Source organism: Ammospiza caudacuta, chromosome 3, assembly GCF_027887145.1.
Source record: "Ammospiza caudacuta isolate bAmmCau1 chromosome 3, bAmmCau1.pri, whole genome shotgun sequence".
NCBI lineage: Eukaryota > Metazoa > Chordata > Aves > Passeriformes > Passerellidae > Ammospiza > Ammospiza caudacuta.
In genome coordinates this window covers 45,513,651-45,539,221 of record NC_080595.1, presented here as the reverse complement: position 1 = coordinate 45,539,221, position 25,571 = coordinate 45,513,651, and the positions used below count along the sequence as shown (strand labels likewise).

Here is a 25,571-nt window from a genome sequence, read left to right as displayed (position 1 = left end):
AGTTTTATCCTGCACTCTGATATCCCCAAGAAAGCACATTACCAGAACAAGTCAGTTACCATGTGGCTAGTGCCACTGCCCCACATCACAGGGAATATTTTTAGCACTGTAATGCATGCAGTGGTCCTCTTCCTCCCATAATGTAATAAGCCTTGCAGTCCCATGCTGGGATTACTCTAGCATTTCACTGATCTTGCACCTTCTCTGCCAGTTTCAACTACTCCATAAGAGGAGGGTGATAAAAACAAAAAGGAGGCTCTAAGGACTGTATAAATTCAGCCAGTCAGACACCAGATTACACCAAACTGAATTAGGAACATCAAACCCACAATACCAGGGATGCAGACACCAGTATTTAAAGCCCTCTCTCCTCTAATCCCTCCCACAAACTAACCAAGCTCCATTCCAAAAGTAGTAGTTTTCATGCTTGCACCTTGTAGTAGTGTTTTAGTTATCAGGTAAGGGCAGGGAACATTCTCTATTCTACAGAAGCAGTGAAAACCAACACCATGAGCTAAGCAGCCTCCTCAAACCCAGCAGACAGGGGAGCACTTAAAAGCAACTCTACACTGCTGTGACAAAGAAAATGTCATGGGTATAATCCCAAACCAAGAAATACTGCACCTTAGTCCAGCAGCCTTTAGCCCTAGAACTGTCTGAAATACTCCTCCTAATCAAAAGCAGAAGGCATACAGCTTCTCATTTGGAGTTGTGCCCAACAAGAGCAAGTCTTTCTTGCACTACAGGGCTGTCTGGATCTCACATCAGCTCTCCCAGCTGCATCAGAGATGAGATTGACCATCACACAAGCTGGCTCTGCAAAGATCCACTAGCACATTGCTCCGGTCGCATTCTCCAGCACCCTTGTATCTCACTTCACATTCCCAGTCACAGCAACAACTACAGCTTGCAGAAATTTTCCATGAAACAGAACTACAAGGAATTACACAAATATGGTGGTTGGCCTTGATCTTAAGCCTTAATGTTTGAGTGCACTCTGGTGAACTCAAGCTACTAGAATGACAATAAAAATAGACTTTGAAACAACATCAAGACTTTTAAACAGTAAACATTCAGATTGCAAAGAATGCCAAAAAGCAAACAAAACTGGATTTTTTTTTAAATAAAAAACTATCTATTTAAAGATTACTTTCTAATTTTAATTTGTGAGATTGAGAAACTTTCAGCTGAAAGCACATTCCTCTATATTGTAAGACCAGAAGAAAGAGCCTTGCACAAACCATGTTTTGGTAAGAACAGAAAATTTCAGCTTAAATGATAAAAGGTTTTCATTACCAAGTAAAAACTATGCGGCTAGAACAGATATATTTACTTCACCTTAACTACTAGTGCAATAATAAAGCTTCTTAACAAATGTTTTCTTCTTTTGATCAGGAGATTTATTTTCTGCTGGCACTGGCTAGCACTGTTAGAGCTCACAAAAGATGCTTTATGCATGATTCTGTATCTTCATTCCTCCCCATAACTTAATCAAGTTTTTATATTCTACAGTAGGTATGGCTTTCTAATAAAAACAAATGGAACAGAGTTTATTCTAGTTCTATATGAAATCTTGAGTAACTATCAAACTCAACTCCAGTGCTCAGGCCACCTTCCAGGTAGCACACAGAGATAGTTTTTAATACCTGGCTTCAGAAGCAGAAGCTGGGAGTAGGGGTAATATTTTAAATCTTGTCTACAGCAAACAAGAATTCATAAAACATCAAGTCTTACAAAGTGAAATATCTTGAGACTCTTGGATACGGACAATAGGTACATGCTGGCCTCCATCTTCAGGGAGGTAAGAGCAGTCAGAAGCATAAAAAATGTAATTTTGGTGTAACAAAATTTTCAGCAGCTGCACAAGTTTACCTTGATAAGTGATACCTATACAGGATACAATAATCTTTCCTTACCCACTAGTCCTGCTCCAGACACAGAGAACCTGCTACCTCCTCTCCTTCCTGGAATAAATGTACAAGCTTTGTATCTCATTGGTCATGCAGAACCCACACAGCTCTGAAAAAGCAAGCTGAATCACTTTCTGACTCAAACATCAACATAATTGTTGATTAAATAAAATTATGAAAGCCCCTGTATAATCTCATTGTCTTAAAAAACAGCCTTTGTTAGCAAAGTGAGCACAATTGATTCATAATTTACCGATATGCAATATAACAAGAGCAACATTGAATTTCAGTAGGAGAAGTGAATTTTTAACATGAATTGAGTTTTGCATAGCTAATGACCAGCCTAAAATATTTAAATATGACTTTCTAAATACACAAATATATCCCATAGAAAGAGCCAACTGTCTGCATAAGGAACTTAAATAGCTAATTCGTACTTTTAAAGGATTTTTACATTGACTTAAATGGCACTTACCCAGCAAATACTGATATGAAGAGTTTCAGTGTTCATGCATGCACTGTTTAGCCTTCAAAGCTTTACTCAGACAAATGAAAAAGTGACTTTGCCTAGTTGTCCATTCTCAGAATGATTATACAATTATAACTGTATGTAAAATTCAGATTTTTCTCTCTCCTCTGCTATAAAGTGTTTGCATGGAGAATATATTTACTTTCATAGGGTTTCTTTAAAAGCCAGTCAGGATTTCCAATACAAATTACAGAGACAAAGTGCAAAAGCACTCTTGGAGTGTCTGAACATCCAGCCAGACCCAGTATTCCATGCACAGTCAGGACAGGGACAGCTCTACTGAGTAACCTCTGATTGGGCAGCACACATGCCAGCACCAGAACTTTGGGCTTGCTCTAAGTGACCTTGCAGGATGTGGAAAATAACAAACAACTTCTGCTATGATACAGCCTACACACACAAGCTCCTCTTCCTTCTCACTCTGTCTGCCAGCAAGAACTTGCCTGTGCAATCTGCAGCAACCACCTTGCAAGTCATTACTGCTATTTTGACTCGCTGGTTCCATTTTCTCCTTTGCACTCAGAAGGGATGTCTCCCACAAAGAGACATCTCCATTTGTAAGAACAGTCTCAAAATAAATGAAAAAGCGAAGCATGAAAAGCTATTTGTGTGTCTGTGCTGGCAATGTGACCGTGAATAGAAGCTGGCCCCTTGCCCTTGGAGCGTGTGCATTGCAGAGCCCGTTGTGGCTCAGCTCGGCTCAGGGCAAACTGCAGCTGCCTCGCTGGCCTGCTGTCCAGCAAGAGAGCAGGCTGCACACCCAACTGCTCAGCAAACACACCCATTGCACTACTCCCACAATGATTTAAGGAGAAGTTCAGGTGGAACTTCAGGCTGCCCCTGCTTGTTGTCCTAAAATCCCTGGTCTTCTCTCTTACATGGGTCCTCACTGGTCACATTCTTCCCCCTGCTTCGTTCCCTTTCTAGTCTTCCTTGCTGAGCAATACATTAGGAAAAAAAAAAGAATATCAAGTGAATTAAATGTTTTTTTCTTACTTAACTGGTTTGCAGAATTAAGTAATTTGAGAGCATTTTTAAAAGTTAATGTATCCTCTCGTATTTTTTCTGTTCTGATAACCAGCCTCAGAATTCACAGACTCAGAATAAGGGATGAACAAAAGACAGAAAGTTTCAAAATGTACTGTAACCTATCAGTGCTTACAACATAGTATACAAATCTTAAGAAGGTCAAAAGCATCATTATTTTGGGCAGGATAAATCAGATATGTGAGGGGAAAACACAGTGAAAGAAAGTTCTTTTGCTCTGCTGTGCAACAGACTCTGCTCTCATTCAAACTGCAATTGAGGCCTGCAATAAAATATTGCATTACTCTGATAGGCCCAGGGGTTACCCTATGTATAACCCAAACTGCATGGCTGGTAAAAAAACCTTGTGCAGAGGTAATCACAGCTCATTTTGAAATTAATGCAACTTCATTAACAGCTTGGCAGACCCCAATACTCCCAAATCAGGAACAGGAGCAGTAGAAGTATCAGTTCAATAATTTTGAAGTAATTTTATTATCTTCTTTGAGGAAAAAATCTAACAATTTATAGCCACGTACAAGAATAGCACATTAAGCATAATATATGCAGATACATACCTAAGAAAAATCAATCCAGAAACTTTTTTATTTTTTTGGCCATTGGGAAGTACCTTCTCCTCCAATATATGGTACAGCCTTCAAAAACCAAGGTTTAAAAAGCCAATTAATTCCTTTTTCCTAAGTCTAAGCAATTAGAAACTGTTTTATATTCCTGACAAGTTACCTCTGCAAAAGTACACATCATGATTTTTGGGTCTTATTTAGAGAACATAAAAAAATGTTGACAGAAGCTTTTCGTCAGAAAATACTCATCCATCAAAAAAATCATGATGTCTTTATGGAAGGTGTCAATTAATGAAATATGACAGCGAGTTCAAACAATTTCTCATCTTTTTCAATGTGCAGGGAGCATTATAAAGAGCTCAAAAAAAAGGCAAGAAAACAAAAAGTGATGTTTTAATATTTCCCAAGTGAATATTTTTCAGAATTTCTGTTCACACTAAGTTTCCTCATGCAACCTTTGGAAGCACTGGAGCTTATCTGGCTTGCCAGAATATCAGTCTTCATATCAGCTCTATTATTAATGGCCTAGAAATGTACATCAGACCATCCTCAAACCATAGCTGGTTTGACAGCATTACAACAAGCCTGTCAAGACAGCTTGAAGTAAATTCACTTCACACTTTTTTTCTGAGTTTTATTCCAGTTTATTTCAGAGACTGCTCTCCTGTAGGAACTGGGTGGCAAGCATCCAGGTTTTTAGGATATTATGCTGCATGTTTTTGTTCATCTCCATTAGAAAAAGCTACCAAAGCTACTTTGTTAAGTCAAAGGCATCATCCTAATATATACCAACTGTGGTTCTGACCAGGATTTTGGGTGAGTAGATGTCTGCATCTGTTATTTTGCTAGACAAATCTTAGCAAAATAACTTAGCTTCCTTTAGGGACTGCCTTACACAAGAACTCGATGAGAAGAATCAGCAAGAATAAATGATGAAAACATGATCCATACTGTGGCATTGTTTGGAGCTGGAAGCTAACTTAGGAGGAGGCAATAAAAAAGTCAACAACTCCCATGCAGACACTCTTGGCTTAGAAAAAACTCGACAGCATCCTTCCAAAGATGCTTCTTTTTGTAGACTGTAAGGGCTCACTCTCAGCAGCCCATGCTTCTGGGGAAGTTTTTGCAAGGTCACCTTTACAGAAACTTACTTTGCACCCTTGCGTAGGCACTCAGTAGCCACACTTCTGCTCTACATTTAGTTTCACTAAGTCTATTCCAAGCTATTTAGCAAAGTGTGATTTGTCTGCACTCTTCCAACCTTATAAATAATCCTTTGACAATGCCTCCACGGCTGCACGTAATAACCGTAGTCAAAAAATTGTTCCAAAGAGCTTCTCTGAAGGCCACTTTCTCCTCCCTCCCCAGCATTAAAAAGGATTGTTTTCTTCACAGCGTCAGCAATAAAGCGATCCACAGACTGCAGTCTGACTTTTATCCATAGAGAGCATTAAGAGCTGTGTCTAGAAGCAATCCAAGGACAAATGAAAGTGGACTGAAAAGCAGCACAGAGCTGCTCTGTGCTGACTCTGGTCCTAAGAGTCCCTGGCCTCCACAGCAAGCAGCACTGAGTTACTGATAAATTAAATAGAGAACTTATTTAGAAAATCAAACAGTAAAATTAATGAAGTATTTCGCAAACTAAAGAACTTCCTGCAATTTAGCTTGTTTCTGTGCTGTGTACTGGATGCAGACTGTCATTCAGCTTTTCAAAGCATTATAGCAAAATCCTTGAGCATTAAGTGTAGCAGGTCAGCCTGGCGTAGGTCAGGGATGAGTGATGCACTGTTCCACCAAACACAAGACAGTCTCCTCCCCTGATGAGATGGTGACCTTCCAAAGCCTGGGGTGATAACCAAGGCACCCTGCCCATTCCTCCTTCATACTGCCATGTGCTGGCAGTTCAGCCTGCAAAAGGTGAAGAACTTCAATGGGGCATCAAGACTGGGATACCAAGGATAAATAATTTTGGCTGTCACTCAGTAGATTATCTTGTGTGAAAAGACACAGTAGAAGCACAACTAAATTTTGGGGTATTTTCAAGAGACCAAGCAGGCAGGACTTACACATTTCTCATTGATTAAATGTATGCTGTAACACCAACAGCGCTGGTCTGAGAATGAGAACACGCCAGATATGTTGTGGCAGTTTCCATGGAAGTGCCTTGTTGTAGATTTAAGCCATGGTAAAAAACTGTTTAATTAAGAGAGTATTTCTTTGTGTTTACCATCATGTTTTAAAGCCACAAAGCTTTCAAGCTGTGACAAGTACAAAGAATAAACAGCCTACTACAGCTGATGTTGACACCTTTAATTATATACTTAATTTCTGTGGTGAGATCTTGCCATCTACCAATCACCATTTTTCTAACATCCAACAGACCCTCCCAAAACACTGGTACAAGGTCTTTGGGTTAAAATAATTTCCAAGAGTCAAAGACCCTAAAGCAGCTGAGTCAATGCTGAAGTAGAGTACCCTGTTGTGTCAGTTTACATAATTCTTTGCACATTATTTGGCTGTGGGACTGCATATGCTCCTCCTCAGGGGAATTCCTGCTGCAGCAGCTTCCATGGCAATAGTCCACTGCGCTCTTTTGCCACTGCAGTTTTCTGTGAACATTTTACTGCCCTGCTCCTGGCAGCCCAGCTGACACTGGGCATATCTAGCAGATGAGAGATGACCATCGATGTGCTGACTCCATACACCACCTGTAATACAGCTTTGAGTAGATCACGTAGCAGCTACACATCTGTCTGTGGGCACAGCTGTGCACATTTACAAAATAACTGTACAAAGCAGCAGGGATAGTTTTATGTCAGCACAACTCCCATAACCAGCAGGGTGACCTTCATAGCTAAATCCCAGAAGATTGCTTTGGGATGGTTCCATGGGCAGACTCCTCTCCTGCACTGGCAACTCTTGCAGGTGCAATCCCACCATCCCATCTTTCTTTCCCAGGCTCCTGGTCTGTTCTAATACACACTGGTCACAAATACCATTACTCCCATGGAACTCTCTCCTTTCCAGAAATTTAAAATAAAAATCCACCCTATGCATCAGCAATATTTGATTTGAGGACCCTGCCTTGAAAGGTAGGGCTTTTGTGTTTGAAGAAGGGAAAATAGCCTGATATGTTTTCCAAGAAAACCATCAGAATATTTAATTTATTTTTTGTAAATAAAAGTCAATAAGTCAATATAAATTACCAACTAATGAGATACTGAAAGCCTTCATATCAACTCCTGCCTTTTACATACAACACACACATATGCTATTGAAAAATGAACCTCCAGTTTTTGAGTAAGTCTCACAAAGAAATGGCTTTGTTTTGTTCAAAAATTAGTTATTTAAGAAAAAAGAAAAAAATATATAGCAACCAGAAATCCAGACAGTTCAGTAAAGCATTGGAGACCAACCTTATAAGGCACAAACATTAATTTCAGTACAGAACCTCCTAATGATTCATCTCCACCTCACATGAGCTAAGGTAGCTACAGTACTGGTGTCTGCAATTGCTCCCCAGCAGCAACAGGCTCTTCCTGAAGAACACAGGGAGTAGTTGTTAGGGTAAGCACATAGTCCCCAAGGTATTCAATGCTACTTCTCACAAAGAGATGTCAGCACCTACTGCAGCAGCCACCTGGGAGAGGTCATCAGTGGGGTGATGCCGCAGCTCTGCTAGAAGAGCTCAAATTCTGGAATCTGCCAAGAAGGCTGGTGACAGGGCTGCATGGGGATAATATTCAGGCTTTTTCAAACCTGTTTCTTTTAGGTTGTACCAGCCTCCCCTGGATTTTACTGCTCTCTGTAGGAAAGCATGCACTTGCATTTCTAAGCAAGTTTCATCAACTGCCCAGTAAGAAAAGTCTTCTCTGCTATCATCACCCTAGATTAAGAGGTAAAGGAACTCTCATTACTCCATATTACATCTGCACTTACAGACCTACTTTTAAATTTGTAATTTCCTTGCTTTATATTCTCCATGTTCCTCCCCAACACCCTCAAAAATCCTGGGGCAAGCCACATGTTCCCTGCATTAGGCTTAGAGGCAGGTGAAAATCTTACTATTTTCTTAGTACACCTATGGTGCAAAGTGGAAGTCATGTTCTGAAATCCTTGCTAGGGTTAGGACTTCTTCATATATGCACAATATCACTTTGTGTGCTTTTTGTTTTCTTTTTGATCTTTTATTCCTGCCCCTGTTGTTAGACTGTCTTTTTCCATTCTTGTTCTGCCTGCACTAAGAAGTGACCAGTGCTGCAGGCTGTCTGAACATCTCAACTCAAAACAGGCAAGCAGTTGGAAAGTTCAATAAATGACTTCTCTACACCATGTACATCAACATCCCTAATCCTCTTACCACATGCAGGATACATGACACACTCCACAGCACCCCAAGTGCTTAGGCTTCCTAATAACTCTTATAAACCCACAACTTGCCAGTTTTAGGAAATCGGTGCGCTTCTTCTACAATTAAGAGTGAAAAAAAAGGCAGTCACCTGTGGAAAAGGTGGGATTTATTACTTGCCCTGCCTGTGTTAACTTCAGGGTGACACAAACGTGTTTACAAGCCACTGTACCCCCCGGAAAGGTTTTCAGGGAGCTGCATCTACAGAGAGCAAGCCAGAAACACAACTCAGAGCTAAACAGCGCATAGATTCAGAGTGGGACCCTCAGTGGCACAGCACCTCTCACTCTCAGCAGCAGTCCCTCAGCAGCCCTCTCACAACCCGTGCCCAGGTACTTTGTGCAGCCTGTGGAACTGCTCGGCTCCCGGCAGCTCCCACCGCAGCCCACGCCATGCTGCACGGCTGGCAGGGGCAGCAGGAACCAGGCCATGGAACTAGGTTTGCAAAGAAAAGCATTGTGTACTTCCCCCCACAGCCTTTCAGGCAAGATGTTTGGTCGCTCTGGAGCCAAACTCCACCTCTTCAAACACAGGCTTAGAGTGCTGTATTCTGAGAACAGAATACAGTGAAAAGACTGGAGGTCACCAGACAGGTTACTAGTAGCCATCCAGAACACCAGATCACAGCTACACTTAGAGATCAACTTGTCCAGGCTTCCTGGGGGCTGCCAACATATGAACCAATAAAAGCTGAAAGATCTCATAAGAATTAGTCTCTGTAAGAACATAGTTTAGGTTACAAAAGGAGAAAGTATCTTGTATTTCTCATCTTGGACCTAGCAGCAAGAAAGATTTCAGACAGCAGAGGTTTTCAAAGAACTTCATGGTGTGTTCACTTTTTAAAAGAAAAAGGAGCCTGCCACTTCCTAAGCTTTCTGGACCTAACTGCTTAAGTGGTTTTATATTACAGACAGATTTGTTCCTTCCAGTTCCTCAGCCATTTGTTACTATGTTCACAAAGCTCTCATTTAAACATTTCTTTCCTTTAATTCTTTATGTTGACTGCCTCATAAAATTAAGAGATCTATTGTGAAATTCCATCAGCTTCTTCCACCACCTTTGATACAGCTCCTTTCCCGCTCACTGTGAATGGCCGTGAATAGGTAGCATTTTACCTTCCACATCCAGAATTTTTTACATGCATCACTTAAGGTCCAGATTCTATAATCCTCATTGATGTTTTTAGTGGGGGGTATTTTTAGCAAAACTGGGCCTGGAGTTTTTATAGCCTTGTCTGAGAAAACCCCAAGCCTACTAGGCAAGGTAGAATGTTATTTATTTGGGAGGAGAGAGAAGACAGAGAATGCAGGTGAACATATGGCTTTTCATCCCAGCTACATCTGGGTCTGTTAGCATCCCTGGCAGAGGGATTCAAACCACTTCACAGAAATTCTCTTTCTGGGCCTGAACTGAAGCAGTTTGGCAGAGCTGGACACAAATGACCACAGTCCTCCTTGCCAAGAGCCAGGCACCATCTGCTTGGTGGTCATATGTGAACTTTTATCAACATCCTTACATAGGCCCTAGCACAGTGGCTTCCAACACAGGGTGCTGCATAAGACAATCTACAGCAGGAAGAAAATATTTTTTTCTGTTGTTAACAAATAAAAAATAAAAAAATTAAATTGTGCTAATTTCATCTTTGTATCATCCTGGTTTAAATTCTGGCTTTGTGTATGCTTTATAATGTACAGAGTGTATTAGTACAGTAGTGCAGGTATATCACCTATAAATAAAGAAATAAACATAGATTGGGGGTACCTGTGGAGAAAACCTCCCCTGATAGGGGTGAATGATCAAAAATGATTGGAGAACACTGCCCTAGAGCTCTCCAGTAACTGCACTCAGGACTAAAGCAGCCTTGCAGATACAGTTCACCTAGCAGAGAGCTGAACACGTGCTCAAATCCTATAAGCTTCAGCTGATCTACTTTAGGTTTTATATCAATATAAAAAGGAGTATTTTCCCCTTGTCCTTTAAGAAAACTGTCTTCTTGTAAGAACAGGGGAGTGGTGGGATCAGTCAGAGGTCCTTCTGCATTGGTATGACACTTCTCATGTCACTAAAGAATACATATCACTCAAGTCATATGCCACATATCACATATCAAGGTAGTACCACCTATTCATATACTTATATGCATCTCTGGATTCAAAGAATAATGCACTATATTCACATCCCTTGACACTCCCCTTTGAATTTTAATTTGTGTCACTTGCAAAACAAAAGGAGGTGTAAGAGCTTTGTGTTTTTCTCCAGAGCAGATACTCATTTTGCAGTCAGCCATGCAAATTATTAATCCTAAAAGCAAGACTGAGGCTGCAATATGCGTCATGGCAGGAAAAATGGGGAATGTCTTTTCACTATGAAAATCCTTTGTAGTTTATCCTGCAGCCACTTTGTCCTCCCTCCTGGACCTTACGACCACCAGAGATTTTGCTCACTCTGCAAACCCTAGCAAGCAAATTGGAACTCATGTTCTTCAGGAAGCATGGATTTTTCCTTTTGATCAAGGGATTTAATGTTAGTTTCTACTAGATCTGATCCCAAACTTTGTGCTGTTGTGACGATATGAAGCAAACAGGTTGTACTTTCAATAAACATCAAAAGGGATGTCTTCTAAGAAATTTTTGAAGCTACAGTTTGACAACAGTAACCACTCCTAGGGTCTTTTCACTCCAGCCCAGCAGGAACCATTTGAGGCAGATACTTAACTTTAAACTACGGTGATCAAATTATTCTTAGGCATCAGTGCAACACTACCCTGAAGTGCATGTTTTTGAAGTGAGATTAAGCACACTTCTTCTAGCCTAGGATTGCCCCAAGCAAATGACTTAACAGTGTAAGTATTACAATGTCAAGTGATGCAGTCCATAATAAAACACAGAAATAACTGCAAAAGAATGAATATTGGCAAGTATAGTATGGAGTCCTTGAACACACAGCAAAAGAGGTACTTAAAACTCTGCTCAGAAAAAGCTCCTGTTTAAAAACTTGCTTACCTTCTCCTCCCTCTTCTAAATTATAAACAAGGTAGCTAACAATGACTCTCTACCACAGTAGTCAGAGAAAGAAAAACTTAAAATAGATCTTCGTGTCTCCTTTCTTTCAGAGGCATTCAAGATCCACCAGTATGTAGAACATTGAGTTCAGCTAGCCTCAATGAGGAAAAGAAAAGCAACAGCTACCTCAAAACTGCTTATAAAAACTATAACATTTTGCTTTCTTTATAGAAAATATCACTTGATTTTGGTCACATCCTCCTACCTCTAGAACCAAGGTCTGGCAAATAAGGGACTACAGGGTACACGTCACAAAGTGAGTGAAGAACCAGACACAGGAAACGCAATCTCCACTCCTGCCAATACAGTGAGTGAGAAGGGAGAATATTCCTCAAATGCTTGCTATAAAGAATTGGGCCCATTACTTGGGGCATTAGCCTCTAAAACTGCACTGGTCTCTTCTATTAGGTAGCAAGAACACAGATGCATTCAGACACAATGAAATGCTAACACAAAACTCCATGCGGGGGCAGCTGACACTCCTGAAGTGCAAACTTCATCCAAAAAGAAGACTGAACAATCATGGGATAACCAAACCCATATGAACCATCAGATCTGAACTCAGATTTTGTTGAGCTTTACACAAAGCTTTTTAATGCTGCGTTAGATGCTGTGGTGGGTGTGACAGTTCACATATTGTATCTCCCACAAAAGCAGATCTGGAGCATCAGCTGTAGCAAACTGGGTGAGCAATGTGGTCAAGAGCACCTGGCCATTATTTTCTTATGTTAGAAATACCACCTATTATCTTTATGTGACACTATGAGGCAAGAACAGGCAGAGTCTGGTTTCACATGACCTCACATCTCAACATCAACTGCTTTTTCATCACAGGAGATGCTGTTGGAGCCTACAGACTCCTCTCTACAAATGTGCTGTCTAATAAGGATTGAACTCAAGTGAGCCATCTTTCAGCAAGGGCAATTCAGCTATTTGTCACCCCATCAGCTATCTTCCCATAAGTTGGATAAGGACTCAATATCTGGAGGACCTTTACCTTCTCGTCCCACAAGAATGGACATAGGGCAGAGCAAAATTGCACAAAGCCTGGCTTACTAAGAAGCAAAATCTGATGAACTCCTGCCCCTGACTACTTGCAATTTTAACAAGAACAGTAGAGACATGGTATCCAGCAGAGCCCAGAGGAAAAAAAAAAAGGTAGTTTCATAATGACTAAGAACAAGATGTTAAAATGGGAAGTACTGGTAGAATCTATGTTAAGATATAAGAGAAAGGTTCATTTTTATGACAGGAGAAGATTTTAGAAAGCAAAATACAATTAGAGAAACTAAATGCTGCAGCACAGAAGGGCAGGTTAGAAAGAGGTTATAGTACAGATGAAAAGGATTCAGTAGAAACTGAAAGCTTAACAGTAAAGTTTTGAGCAGCTTTTGTTACACTTATTTCTTGTTCCTTTTCTGATTAAAGCATTGTGCTGACGGATTCTCCCTTTAGCTGCCCATTTCAGCTTAAAAAAAAAAAAATCCATCACCCTTTTATCTTGGGAAGAAAGCTGACATTAGAGCAATTGGCAGTGCACTGCTCAATGTCAAGCTGCTCCAGGTCAGTACTCAGACCCCTTCTGAGCGAACCTTTCAGCAAAAAACCTAAAGAAAAGGTACGGTTTTTATTTTAACATCTTGCTCACTCTCCTGCTATATATGTCCATAAAATATTATCAAACGTTTCTGCTTCATCATATGATACAAGTGGCTGCTTTTAGAAAAAAACTAATGCTCACTTAGTTTCTTTTCATTGATTCAGGGAGACAGAGCCAGCAGCCCCCCAAAAAAAAAAAACAAAAAACAAAAACCCAAACAAACAAACAAAAAAACCAAACAACATCACATTAACAGTGTCAAGTCCATTTCATATTTCTAGAACCATTTCATACTCAGTACCCGCTTTGGCAGTACCATCTCAAAAATATCCATAGCTGACTATTTCACACTCATCTGTCCCCTGAAAGCAGTGAGATGTCTGCACTACTATTTGCACTCAACATAATTCAATGTATTTTGAATTTATCCAGGTCTACTGGGATTAAAGGTTTTGGTACTGCTGGCTGAACTCGCATCCCTCGTAACCAGAAACAGCCATGGCTTGTACAGACAGGCATTGTTTAATTTTTTTTTTTTTTTTTACCAGGACATGGAATTAGAACCAATTTTATGCTACACACACTATCAGAAAATACTGGGTTGATCATCCCATGGGATAATACCTGAATTTATTGGCCAAAATAAATCTTAAAAACACATATTTAAAGTGTTTTTTTCTCTAATTATCTGCTGAAATCAGGCACAATCTCTTATTCTGCAGAAAAATGAGACTTTTTCAAACAACTGACTTCTAGAACAGTCACTTTTTGGATAGCATAAAGCAGGTTACCTTTAATGAAGATAGTGACATATGAGTACCTTGAACAAGGAACTTTAAGACCTTACTTGGACACCTGTGCAATTTGTCAACAAAGAGTTGACCCTACACTGGAAAAGGCAGAGAACTACCACTAGAAGTAGGAGTGTATTCTTGCAAGGAAATGTGAAGAAATACTATACTTTCTTATTTTTAGCCTTGGGAGAAAAAAAAAAAAAAAAAAAAAGGAAAAAAAGAAAAAGAAATAGCTAGAGAAGAAAACCACAAGAAAGCTAAACAGCAAATCTCTTTAAATGTACTTGAGGTAAATATCAGGGAAAAAGATGATGTTAAGTGCCAAAAAGTAGTCTTTGAAGATGAAACAATATTGCAATGCTCACAAAGAAGTGAAGAAACAACCTTCTGATGCCCAGTCCATGAACAGAAAAAACATGCAGTAAACATTCTGATGTTCTTTCCTGCCAGGACACCTGTTCCATGATCATCAGTTATTGCAGGTGTCTGCACCATAACCCAGCCAAGCCTCCTCCAGACCGGCACTTGTCTTCCTCCATGTATCTATCCTTATGGTCTACAGAGGGTTGTGCTGGGATTCAGTTTCAAGGAGGCTCTTTGTACCTCAAGAAGTGTCATGAACAGAGGCAACTACAAACCCAGGCACCACCCAGGCAAGTACAAATCCAGGCACCACCCAGGATGATGCACTGCCTCCAGAGTATAGCACTGCTAATCTCACAAGTCTTTGGGCAGTGTCCCATCAGACATCCCTAACATAAGCAGTTTAGTGCTTTGAACATAAAGGAGTCTCAGAGTAAGTCATTTGAGTAGAGATACAAGATTCATGGGCACACAACTCATTACCATAGAAGGGAGTATGGAAACAACACTCCAACTATCAAGTCTGCCTGGGCCACTTTCCAGGACAAAGGGAGGGAGGGAGTTTCACCTTAACAGACCAGGCAGCCTTCTGCAAGCACACAGCTCTTTCCCACAAGCTGCACAGTTTTCTCCCCACTCCAAAAGCTGACATGGAAGATGCAAGTAGCAAGTCCTTTACATAACAGTCCAGCATTTAACTGGCCATTAAGCAGCTTGCTAGTTTATCTTAGCCAATCTAAAACAAAGGAAAAGAGTGCTGGAAGGGACCTCAGGAAGTCCTTCAGTCCAAGGCCTCTATCCCCATTCAGCACACATACTGGGTGTCAGTCAGTCTGTTACAAAAGATATAACAGGTTAATAACACTTGTTCTTAGGTTTTCAGTGATGCATTTGTCTTCTGCACCACTGCACTGTCTGAGAGTTTCTATCATGTCTGATTCAATTATCCATCAATTTATACCCATTATTCCTCATATTTAGTTTTCAGAGCAGGTAAGGCAGATAATTCCCTTTCCTATAATAGCTCTTTTACTTACCCATATGGCCCTTTGGCTTAAAACCAGAATACTAAAAGGCAGCCAAGTTAGTAGATTTTCTGCTTCTGTCCTTTCTCTTCATAATTAACTACGTGCTTCTCACCTGGGTTGGCTACCCAGACTCTCTCTCTTAAGTAGCAAAACAGTCTCATTTCAAGTCTTGTACACTCCATTTGGATGTTTGCCTTTTCACAACAGCATGACACTGAGTCACATTAGTCTAGTGTTCAGCTCTAACCACCAGTTCCTTTTCCACCTCGACAGTTCTTCCCCTCCATTTTCCACTTCTGCTGTTAGCCCTGCCTTCATATTGAGCATTCCCCTCTTGCACCATGTCATTGTGCTTCCTGTACCAGACTATTTCAGGCTATCAGCAAGCTTAGAAATCCTCAGTTTGCTCTTCAGTGTACATCCAATCACTCCCAGCTTCATGTTATCCAAAGGTTTAATAAACAATCTCAAGAAGTCCAGCTCCATTCAGGAATGCACTTTTAGGTTCTTATTAATTAAAAATAAAAAATAAAATTAAGTGAAATTAAATAAAAATAAAAGTAAAAATGTCCCATCAGAATATTTAAGCTTTTGTCAGATCCTTATGCCACACATTTTTAGAGATGCTTGGCGACATCCATCCAATTCAAATCGAGACAAACAGCCATTTTCAGTAATAACAATTTTAGTGAAAATACCTGATGGCGATTGGATGGTATCTATCCAATCAGATATTTCTTCATCTGCCGGCTTTGCCCCACTACATATTTTAATGTCTAAGATTTGTTGCAAGAGATGTAGTGTAATGCAAAACACAATGTGAAACAGCCAGTACTGCAGAGATGGTTCCCACCCCAATAATTTGCCTCCAGTTCACTGCAGAAAACAAAGCAGTGAAGTCCTATGGAACACAGTGACCATGGGGGGCCTCCACAAGGATCAGCTGATTCCTTGCTTACCACAACTGCTCCATGCACCAAAAGCCCTCACACGTTTGTTTCATTCACAAGACAAACACTGAAGGTAATCTGAAGCCAAAGAACTTTGCAGGGCACCCATGAAACCAAGGTAATGGCAAGACAGCACTATCTCCCAGTCACTCTGACTCCCAGGGCCACTCGAGTGTGGCAGCAGCCAGGCTCTCCATGGCTGACAGGAGGAGGGCTGGCTACCAACAGCCTGTAGGGATAGGGCACAGCCACAGGGAAGTGGGCTGGAAGAATGGTTCAACTGAGCACTGACAAGTTTCCTTCTGAATGCTTTTTTTGTGGAAGAGCCATTACAGAAAGTCATGGCTTTGCCATGGAGCAGCTGCCGGTGCCCCCACCGTGCCCGACTGGCCTTGCCTGGCCCTCCTGGCCCAGCGCTCCATGACAGCTCCCCAGGGCCATCAGTCCCCACCCCAGCTGGGCCAGGCTCCAGCTTGGCACAGCCCGGCCCTGCCGTGGGCCCACATCCTGAGCCAGCCTCACCCCAGTGCCTGGGGCTGCCTCAGTGCCCTTGGCTGCAACTGACCTGGCTGGGACAGACTCCAGGGACACGGGCAGGGGGCTGCTCTAGAGGTTGGACAATCTCTTAGACCATCCCTGATGTCAGTTTAAGCGTGAGTCATTACCCTGTAGTACAGAAGCAGATGAAGAAAGGCCTTTTTTAAGAGGTCATTCTTTATTCATCAAGTGGAAAGACCAAGATGTCATCTACCCTAAAATCCATCACTCTTTTCCCAAGGGGGAAGGTTTCTGATGCATTTGAAAACATATCCTTAAAAGAAAAAAAATGAAACTACTTGCAACAATGTTAGCGCCATGAAAATATCTACAGATCACTCAAATGCAGTCCAAATCTTAGAGCTTAATTTCTTTTAATCTCAGAGTCAGTGACAAGAGAGAACTAATGCAGATCTCCAAGTATAAACCTTCAAACATTGTATTTTTTTCATCTCAAAACAACCACTAGCTACATAAAAGGACAAGTTTATGAGTAAGGAATAACTACAACAGCCAAAAAATGAGAAAGACTTCAGTTTAAGGAGGTCCTCTCATCTAGTAATCCTTTTCAAAAATACAGTCCAGAAGGTCAGAAGCCCTTTGAAAGGCTAAATAAGAATTTATATCCACACATGAATTTATGTTGACAGTGCAACATATCCAGCAAGACAGATATAAGAGCATCTCACAGTTTTCAAGATCATCCTGGGAATCCCTTGCCCCAAACCAAAGGTGGTTCATTTTCAGTTGGCTGCTGCAGCACAAGGTTTATGAACCACCACCCTGCCCTCTGGGGAGGGAGTTGCCATCCTGTAAATGTCCAAAACACCTATGAATACGGCACTTGAGAAATTGGTTTAGTCATGAACATTGTGGTGGTGCTGAGTTGACAGCTGGACTTGATGATCTTAAAGGCCTTTTCCAACCTTAATGATTCTGTGAATCTGAATGTGTAAGTTTCAATACATGTAGCCTCCTCCAAGTAGTTTTCCTGGGCATGAACTGACAAGATTACCATTGTCTATATCAATAGGGTGCACCCAGCAGCAGACAGCACCATGACATCAATGGCAAGAGTCACACACCCACAGCTACATGCTGACCCTAGCACTGCACACCTACAGGTGCTCCCTACTCAGAAGTTAACCACCATCTACCTTTCCAAAAAATGCAGAGATGACTACATGCACTGGATAGGCAGACTTTCCACAACAGTGAATTTTGTAAGTAACTTTAAAAAAAAGAAAAATATTCTCATTTTTTACTTGAATTTAATCTTTCATACACACCCACCTCCCTGCCATATGTAATCAGAAATGAATCACAGTTATAACAGCAGCTGCTTTAAATCTTTTTCTGCTTTTTCTTCACTAGAAATAACACCTTCATTTGTGCCCACTGGTGGGCTCACAGTATCTTTTATGTCAGTCCAATAATCTTCCTTCCAACACCAGTTAATTGCCCCCATCCATACAGACACATGCACAGTATTCTTCCCCTGTGTATCCCTCTCCAACATGATTTTGGCATCCTTACAGTGTGCCTCATCGACTACACTTCACCTTGCCCAGGTTTCAGGTGCATAGTTACAGCTTTGTACTGCTTGCTGAACAGAAGCTGCTTGGTTTTGCTCTTTGTCCTTAACACCATGTATGGTTTGTCAATACAGGTCATGTGAATCCCTCATGTTATCCAAGAAAGAACACTCAAAAGCATATTTTCTATCATGTTACATGAATACCAGCTGTTTTCACAGAAAATAAGGACATAGTCCAAGAGTAATTTATACAGACACAAAATCAGCTGTGGAGCTTTCCAAGCCTATGATCCTGCAGTCTGTCAATCAAGGAACTCTGCCTTAATTTTTAAATTACCTTCTCAGGTATCAGTTCATTCATTTTCACACAGAGCCAATGACTGGTTAACATCCTGTTCTTTAAAGAATATGAAGAGGGAGCTTGGATAAGCTCCTAGAAATAATGCCTTGCTACAAGGAACTGAGATGTCAAATTATAGTATCCTCATGCATTTGTCTCAGCCATGCAAATCCTTTTGAGTCCATCTGTTCTGTTTTCTAATAACATGCTCAATTTTTGGCAGTACTCGAAAGAATGAGGTATTTCAGTGATTAGTACCTCTAGTCAGGATGTGTGACTGTATCCATGATTACCTTCCCTTTTAGAAATTCAAGGTATTTCCAAACTACTAAATCCATCTACTCCAAAATTTTTGAAGCTTTAGCACAGGACGGAAGCAAAACTCATACGAACACTAACATGTAAGAGACCTTGCCAGTTTCTTTTAAATCTAGGGCATCCAGGACAACTTCCCGTGACCTAGCAGTCAATGCAGAGTTTGCAAGTCAACGCCACCATTAGCATCCTCATTAGACTGAGCAGAGGCTGATTTCATCTCTAGGCTGACTTAAAGGCATACAGACAGACATGGAAGCTGTTTGCTGTCCTGTTTCTGAGATGTGGACTAAAGGACATTAGTAGCTGTTGGAACTGATCTACTTTAAATGACCCCATCAGTACCTACAAGGAGAAAACATTCATTTCATGCAGTAACAGATCTAGGAGCAAATATACTTTTCCTCTGTAAAAGGCTAGGCAAGTGTCTATGGAGAAGACCTTAATCTGCAGAGCTTACAGACTTTCCTGTCTCAAGTACTGACTAGAACAGATTGTAAAAGCAGAGGAAAAAACTGTGTTGGTTCTTTTTTCCTGTAAAATCTATCTAAATACCAGGTTATTCCCCAAATGCATGTTTAAGGCAGAGGTATGAGCAAAAGAGACAAGGGAACATGGCAAGATAGCTAAGCTGCACTAAATTTTTTAATCAATAAGGCTGTCATATGCACTTTGCTCTCTTCAGTGACGATGGAAGCAGAAAAATGTGCTCTAAAGCCATTAAAACCTCCTGAAAAGCACATCTAGATTTTGTAAGATGTATGAGATATTAAGCCTTTGCACAATTCACTTATTTAGCAAAACTTCAAGACTTTAAATCATCCTATAAAGGCTTTGCAAAGTAGTAATGTACATCTTTGAGATGTATTTATCATATCTCACTGAAAGTGTTGTGATATTGTCATTATAAGTAACTTCTACGTAGAATGCAAGAAGAGATCATATAAATATGCATTTTCCCCCAATATTTTCCATGGTTATACAAGTCAAAAGCAGCTAAGTTCTCTGATGACATAAATAAGAACAAAGCATATCAGCATCACTTTATCCACTTAGAGTCAGAAAATTTGGGCCAGATATTTCTGAAGCAGAATCTGACATAAGTGACTAAGTAGCATTCATACTTTTCTTACTCTAAAACTTTTAAATATTGACATCAATCTAGTAAGATGAAAGCCTTCAGATTCTATTCAGGATTTGAACCAAGAGCTCCTGCACTGTTAGGTGGTACTCTGTGTATGGCCCTCTCTTATGGCCCAGCCTGATCCAAGAGCTCTTCCTCCAGGCTTCTTGCTGTTAGAATGCTGACTTCCCATCTGACTGTTCATGCTCTTGGGAACAGAAAATACTAGAAACTACTTTAAATATTTGCTTAAACTTCTTCAAAGTGACAAGATTGCTGAAATGGTCTTAGCAGCTTCTTCCTGAGCACATTCTCTTATACACCAACATGTTCTTCAAAGATGGCAACTTATGGCACACTGCTTCAGAGAAACACTCTGGAAATTTATAAAAGCTATTTTCACAGTCTAAATGCAACTTGAAGAGGATCTGCTATGCTCTTTCAGCAAGGAACATTCTTAATATTTTGTCCTTAGGTCTAGGCTTAAGAACATGGTTTGGAGGGCATAGAAAATGAAGGAAACAGTGGCACTAATTGCCTCTATCTTTGAAGACTTCAACCTTAACTTTTGCTTAGATTTCCCTGCTATTGCTGCCACCCTAAAACATAACTCTATCATAGCATCCTAACAGTAAGAAGTGCTCCTACATCTGAGGTCAAATTTTCTGCTTGTTGAACTACATGGATACAGGACGCATTGGATCCTAGGAAGAAAACACCAGCTACCCCAAATCAGGAACATCCAGCTGAGCAATACCAGGATATTCTTACCTCCAAAGACCCCAAAAAAACCAAGAGCAGAAGCAACACTGCCTCTGTGTATTACACAACAGTTCCTGGCAAGATTACTGAGCTTACAAGGGAAAGCACCGCTCAGAGCCACCTCACTCCTAAAGAAAGGAAGAGCACACCTATTAAGTCTGAGGCAGGAGTGACCAGAGATGAAGGGCTTATCTTGAGTTACTGGCATATACTGGCTTGTAATAGTAGTTGCTTGCTCTCTCTCCTTTTCAATCATGCTTTCCCAATCCCAGTAGCAATTTGTTATCTTATTCTTTCTGCCTTCTACAACTAGGTCAAAAAGCTTGGATCCAGCATTTGATCATGGATGACATCTTTTTAAACACCATGCTAAACAACCTGCTGTAGCCAGGTGCTCTTTGTGAAGGAAAAGCATTTCAGCAACTTCCCCAAGTCCTCATATCCATTAACCACATCCCAGTACCTCAGAACTTATATTATTGCCTTGGTGCTTGTGACAGACACTTGTTTCCTGAACCTGATTTCATTAGAATTATACACTGCTACAGCTTACCAGTTTAAAAATCAGGGTACCAAATCATATGGTTGAGAATTTTCTCACCCACTAAAAGAGTGATTTGCAAAATAGTTTAACAGGAAACAAAGTGGCAGCAAGCCATCTGTTCTAACCTCTATGTTAAAGTTAACAGCTATTTTGGATTTCAACGAAGGAAGTCACCTAAAGCTATTAACATTGTGGTGGGTTTTTTTCCCCCCCAGGGAATCTAAGCACCCACTATTTTTATTAAATGGAAAAGGAACAACAGGAAGTGGAGATCTCTGAAAAAGTGGCAGAAAACAAAAAATCTGGGACACAAACAGCACTGTGCTGCATAGCTCTGCCAGTCACTTATCTCCTGGCACAGAAGATAAGCTAGACCTTTCCCAGTTTGTCAGAACCTGCCCACAAGCAAGGCAGCATCACCACACAGAGATGCAGTGACCGACTGCAGACTAAGGACATACTCAACCATCTAACACACTGCCAGCAGCTTCCAGCACATCTGGGTCTTGAGTGTATTTCTGGGATGAAGTGTCAGTTAGCCTGTCTGTGCTCAAGATTAATTCTAGGGATGGATACAATGCTTTTTAAAGACATAAGTTTAATATTGAGGCTGGGAAGGCAAAGGCAGTAGTGAGCAATCAATTCAAAAGAAAAAAGGGAAGTGATAGTATTTTCTACTTGTAGTTAAAAAGACCACAAGCTTTATAAGTGGCTCTTTATTTTTTCTCTTGAAAGCTTTAGCTCACTCAATAACTAACTCAAACTTTTTTCTCCTCCACACACTCCCTTTCATGAAGCAGCAGTCTCCCAAACCAAAGAGCTTGACACTAGGTTTGACCCTGGTCTCATTTGAGAATTTATCTCCAGCATCAATGAGGCTGAAGTCTCATGAGATATTTGTCTCCTGGCATGAGATGATGTCAAGTACTTGCCCTAAGCAAACCTTGAGATTTTGACCAAAAGGCCATGCTCTAAAGTTTTGGTGCTAACCAAAGGTAATTTTTATCTTGGTCTCATGTAAACTTATTCCTTTTAATATCAGAACCTAGAAAGATAGAATCTTACATCCAACACATTTCAACTGAGAACACAGTTTTATTGGTGCTCTAACCTTGTATTTCTTGCTTGTGTTCCATAAGGGGCTGAAAGACATGCTGTCACTGCAAGGCACCTCAGTGGAGACCTTTTCCTCACCAAGTATAGATACAAACTTTCGTGTCAGAAAGGTGTCCAATGAAGCAACGATGGTACCAGCACAAGTACGTTCAGCATGACTCTGATAATGATATCTGCAAGGCCTAAAGCCAGTCAATGTACAAACTGGATTTATAAGATCCCAGTTATATACAATGCAGTAGTTTCCATAAGTTGGAATTTGAGTAGTCAAAAATAAAAATATCACAGATAGTTCATGCTTCCCACATATTAAATCATGACACTACCTGAACTTCTGCCAAACCAAATCACCATTCTATGAAGACCATGCAGCATCTATCATCATCATCACAATCAACACAACTAAAGGGCAGAAGAAACCTCTTCTGCATCTATTAGTGAGAGGAAATATTTACAGCAATATCTATACACCTTCCTCAAGGGACATCTGCATTGCTCCTGTCAACCATAAATCTGACTCCTTCAGTTCAAAGGAAATATGAATTCCTGAACTAACATGTCATGCAATTCCTTTCCAAATCAGTATTAAAGCACTAATCCCAGTTTTGCCTGTGTTAAAAAGGATATTACTATAAAGCAATGATATGAAGGAATAAGCCATCAAAGGCAGATAAACTAAATGAAAATCAATGCTGAAATATCATCACATCATGAAGCTTATAGTCCAGAATGTCATCCTAGGTATGCTTATGAATAAGAACCTTCAATACAACTCAGGAGGTTTTTTACAGAGGCACATAACAGTGATTTTAAAGCATTTTACAAGGTTCAGCTATTTACAGAGGCAAACACAGCTCCTATTTGCACATTTGTCAGAAGCACAACTGAACTTTCTCCGGGCTCCAGTGCTAGCTCCACCTTCCTCCCGAACCATCCAAAGCTGCTTCCTCAGACAGGTTCCTGCCTACCTCACTGCACAAATTTCAGCACACTACACTGAGGACAGCAGCACTCTTTGGCATTTACTTTTAACAGCCAAATGAAGGAATTAAACACTACTAAAAAGAAAAGACAAGCAACCTTAGGCAATCATCCTATCCTATTCTGAGATGCACATGTTGAGTTTCACATCCCAGCTTTTCATAACCATTACCCTGTTCTTGCAATGCCTTGCTACACGGTCAACTTGGCTGCCGAGGCCTGCAGATTTATTATAGGTTATAATGGCTCCCTCGGCAAGCCAGCGCTGTAACTTGCCACACAAGCCACTCCACGGAGATCTCCGTGCTGTGCACTGCTGCTGTAGGTCGCGCTGTGTCATTTCACCACTCTCTTGGTATTTCCTCTGGCCAAAAGCCACGCAAGGAGGGTTAAGTTTAGGGACGGCTGCACAGAAAACCTTGCAGCCAGGGGGAATCCCAGTCCGAATCCCAGAGCCTCAGTGCACAGCGCAGGGCAGGTGACCCGCGGCTTTCCTCAGTAGTGAGCGGGGACGAGGAGCCAGCCGCACACCGGAGCGGAGCCGCGGCGGGGCCCGGACACCCACCCTGCCCGGGGCAGCGCCTGTCCTCATCCCGCGGGGCAGCCTGCGCTGCCGGCGTTCGGGGCACGGCCTCAGCCCCGCCGGGGAGGGGATGCCTGTGACTAAGCACACGCGGCCTCTCCTCGCCCTCCCGCTCACCGCCTCGGCCGGGCTCTCCAGCACCGGCGCGCCTGGCCCCGGGCACCAGCGGCCGGACAGCGGGGCCGCTCCCGGAAAGGGGCCGGGCAGGGCAGGGGGCACCTGCCGTGCTCCCCCGGCCAGGCCCGGCGCCGGGCAGCAGCCCAAGCGGCAGCCGGGCCCGCGTACGGGTTTCTCTCCCGTGCTGCGCCGCTCCGCGCACCCCCCGCTGTCACCCCCACGGCAGCCCGGGCCCGCCGCCCCCGGCCCAGGCAGCCCGCTCTCCTCGTACCGCTGCCATCCTTGAAATGAGGGGGTGGGACGTCTCGCAGCGACCGGGTCCATCCCCCCCTCTCGGCTTCCTCCTCCTCCTCCTCCTCCTCCATAGGGCCGGGGCCGCCCGGGACGGCGCTGCCGCCGCAGACCTGCCGCTGCCGCCGCCGCTCCGCCGGGGTGGCCGCCGCCCGGGGAGAGCGGCGCCGGGCCGCCCTGCTCCGCGGGCTCGACACCGCCAGGCGCCCCTGGTCTTCCTCGTCGTCGTCCTCGTCCTGGGAAGAGGCGGCGGAGCGAGAGTCGGCCGAGGTGCTGTAGAAGGGGTTCCCGCTGCTGTCCTGGCCCGACTCTCCGAAGACGTCGTCGGAGATCTGCAGGCTCTCGTAGCGGGATCGGGCCGCCTCCAGCAGCGATAGCGCCTTCCTGCGCGCCGGCCCGCCGCCACCCTCCGCCATCATCTCGGCCGCCGCCAGCAGCCGCCCGCGCTCCCCTCGGCCCGGCTCGGCCGGGTCCTGCGGCCGCAGGCAGCAGCCCAGCAGCAGGAGCGGCTCGGGCACGGCGGCGGGCAGGCAGCGAGTAGGGGAAGCCCCACCGCCGCCGCCGCCACCGGGGCTGAGCCCTGCCTCCCTCTCCCGCCCGCACCACCCGCCCCTGTGTGTGTGCAGGGACATGGGGGGAAGGAGCCAGCTCAACATCTCCAAGTACCACATCCAGCCAATTGCCGCGGCACTCCGCGCTCGGGAGGTGGGGTTATATGGGCGCCGCGAGCCAGCGCGGGCCGCCCCCCGCCCGCCTCCCGCCCGCCTCCGCTCCGCCCATTTAAAACCACAGCGCCGGCTGACGCGGGGCCGTCGCTGCGCCCCGACGCCGGGAGGGGGTCTCTAAGCCCAGCGCCGCTCCAGCTCCCCGTCCTGGCCCCGATCCTAGCCCTTGGTGCCGGCCCCCATCCCGGTCCCGGCCCCCGATCGTGGCCGGAGCTGTTCGCCGCCGCGGTGCTGAAGCGGCGCAGGGCAGAGGCAGGAGCGCTGGCCTCGGTGCCTGCGGGGCCCTCAGTAGGGCCCGCGGGCGGGGACACGGAGAAGGGCTCCGAGAGGGCTGGAGGAGAGCGCC

General features: G+C 43.0%; 1 protein-coding gene across 2 annotated transcripts in view; it reads right to left on the bottom strand.

Moving 5' to 3' along the window:
* PGBD5 (piggyBac transposable element derived 5) overlaps positions 1-24,931 on the bottom strand; it is a 67,487-nt gene extending 42,556 nt beyond the window's left edge. The window contains exons 1-2 of one of the 2 annotated variants that reach the window (XM_058801785.1): positions 24,708-24,916; positions 24,481-24,599 (exon numbers count right to left, since the gene is read on the bottom strand). In XM_058801785.1, the coding sequence (XP_058657768.1) occupies positions 24,481-24,599; positions 24,708-24,916 (328 nt within the window). Of the gene's footprint in view, positions 1-24,480 lie in introns of both variants that reach the window. The other variant, XM_058801784.1, reaches the window with a different exon arrangement.
* Between the last annotated feature and the right edge of the window lie 640 nt (positions 24,932-25,571).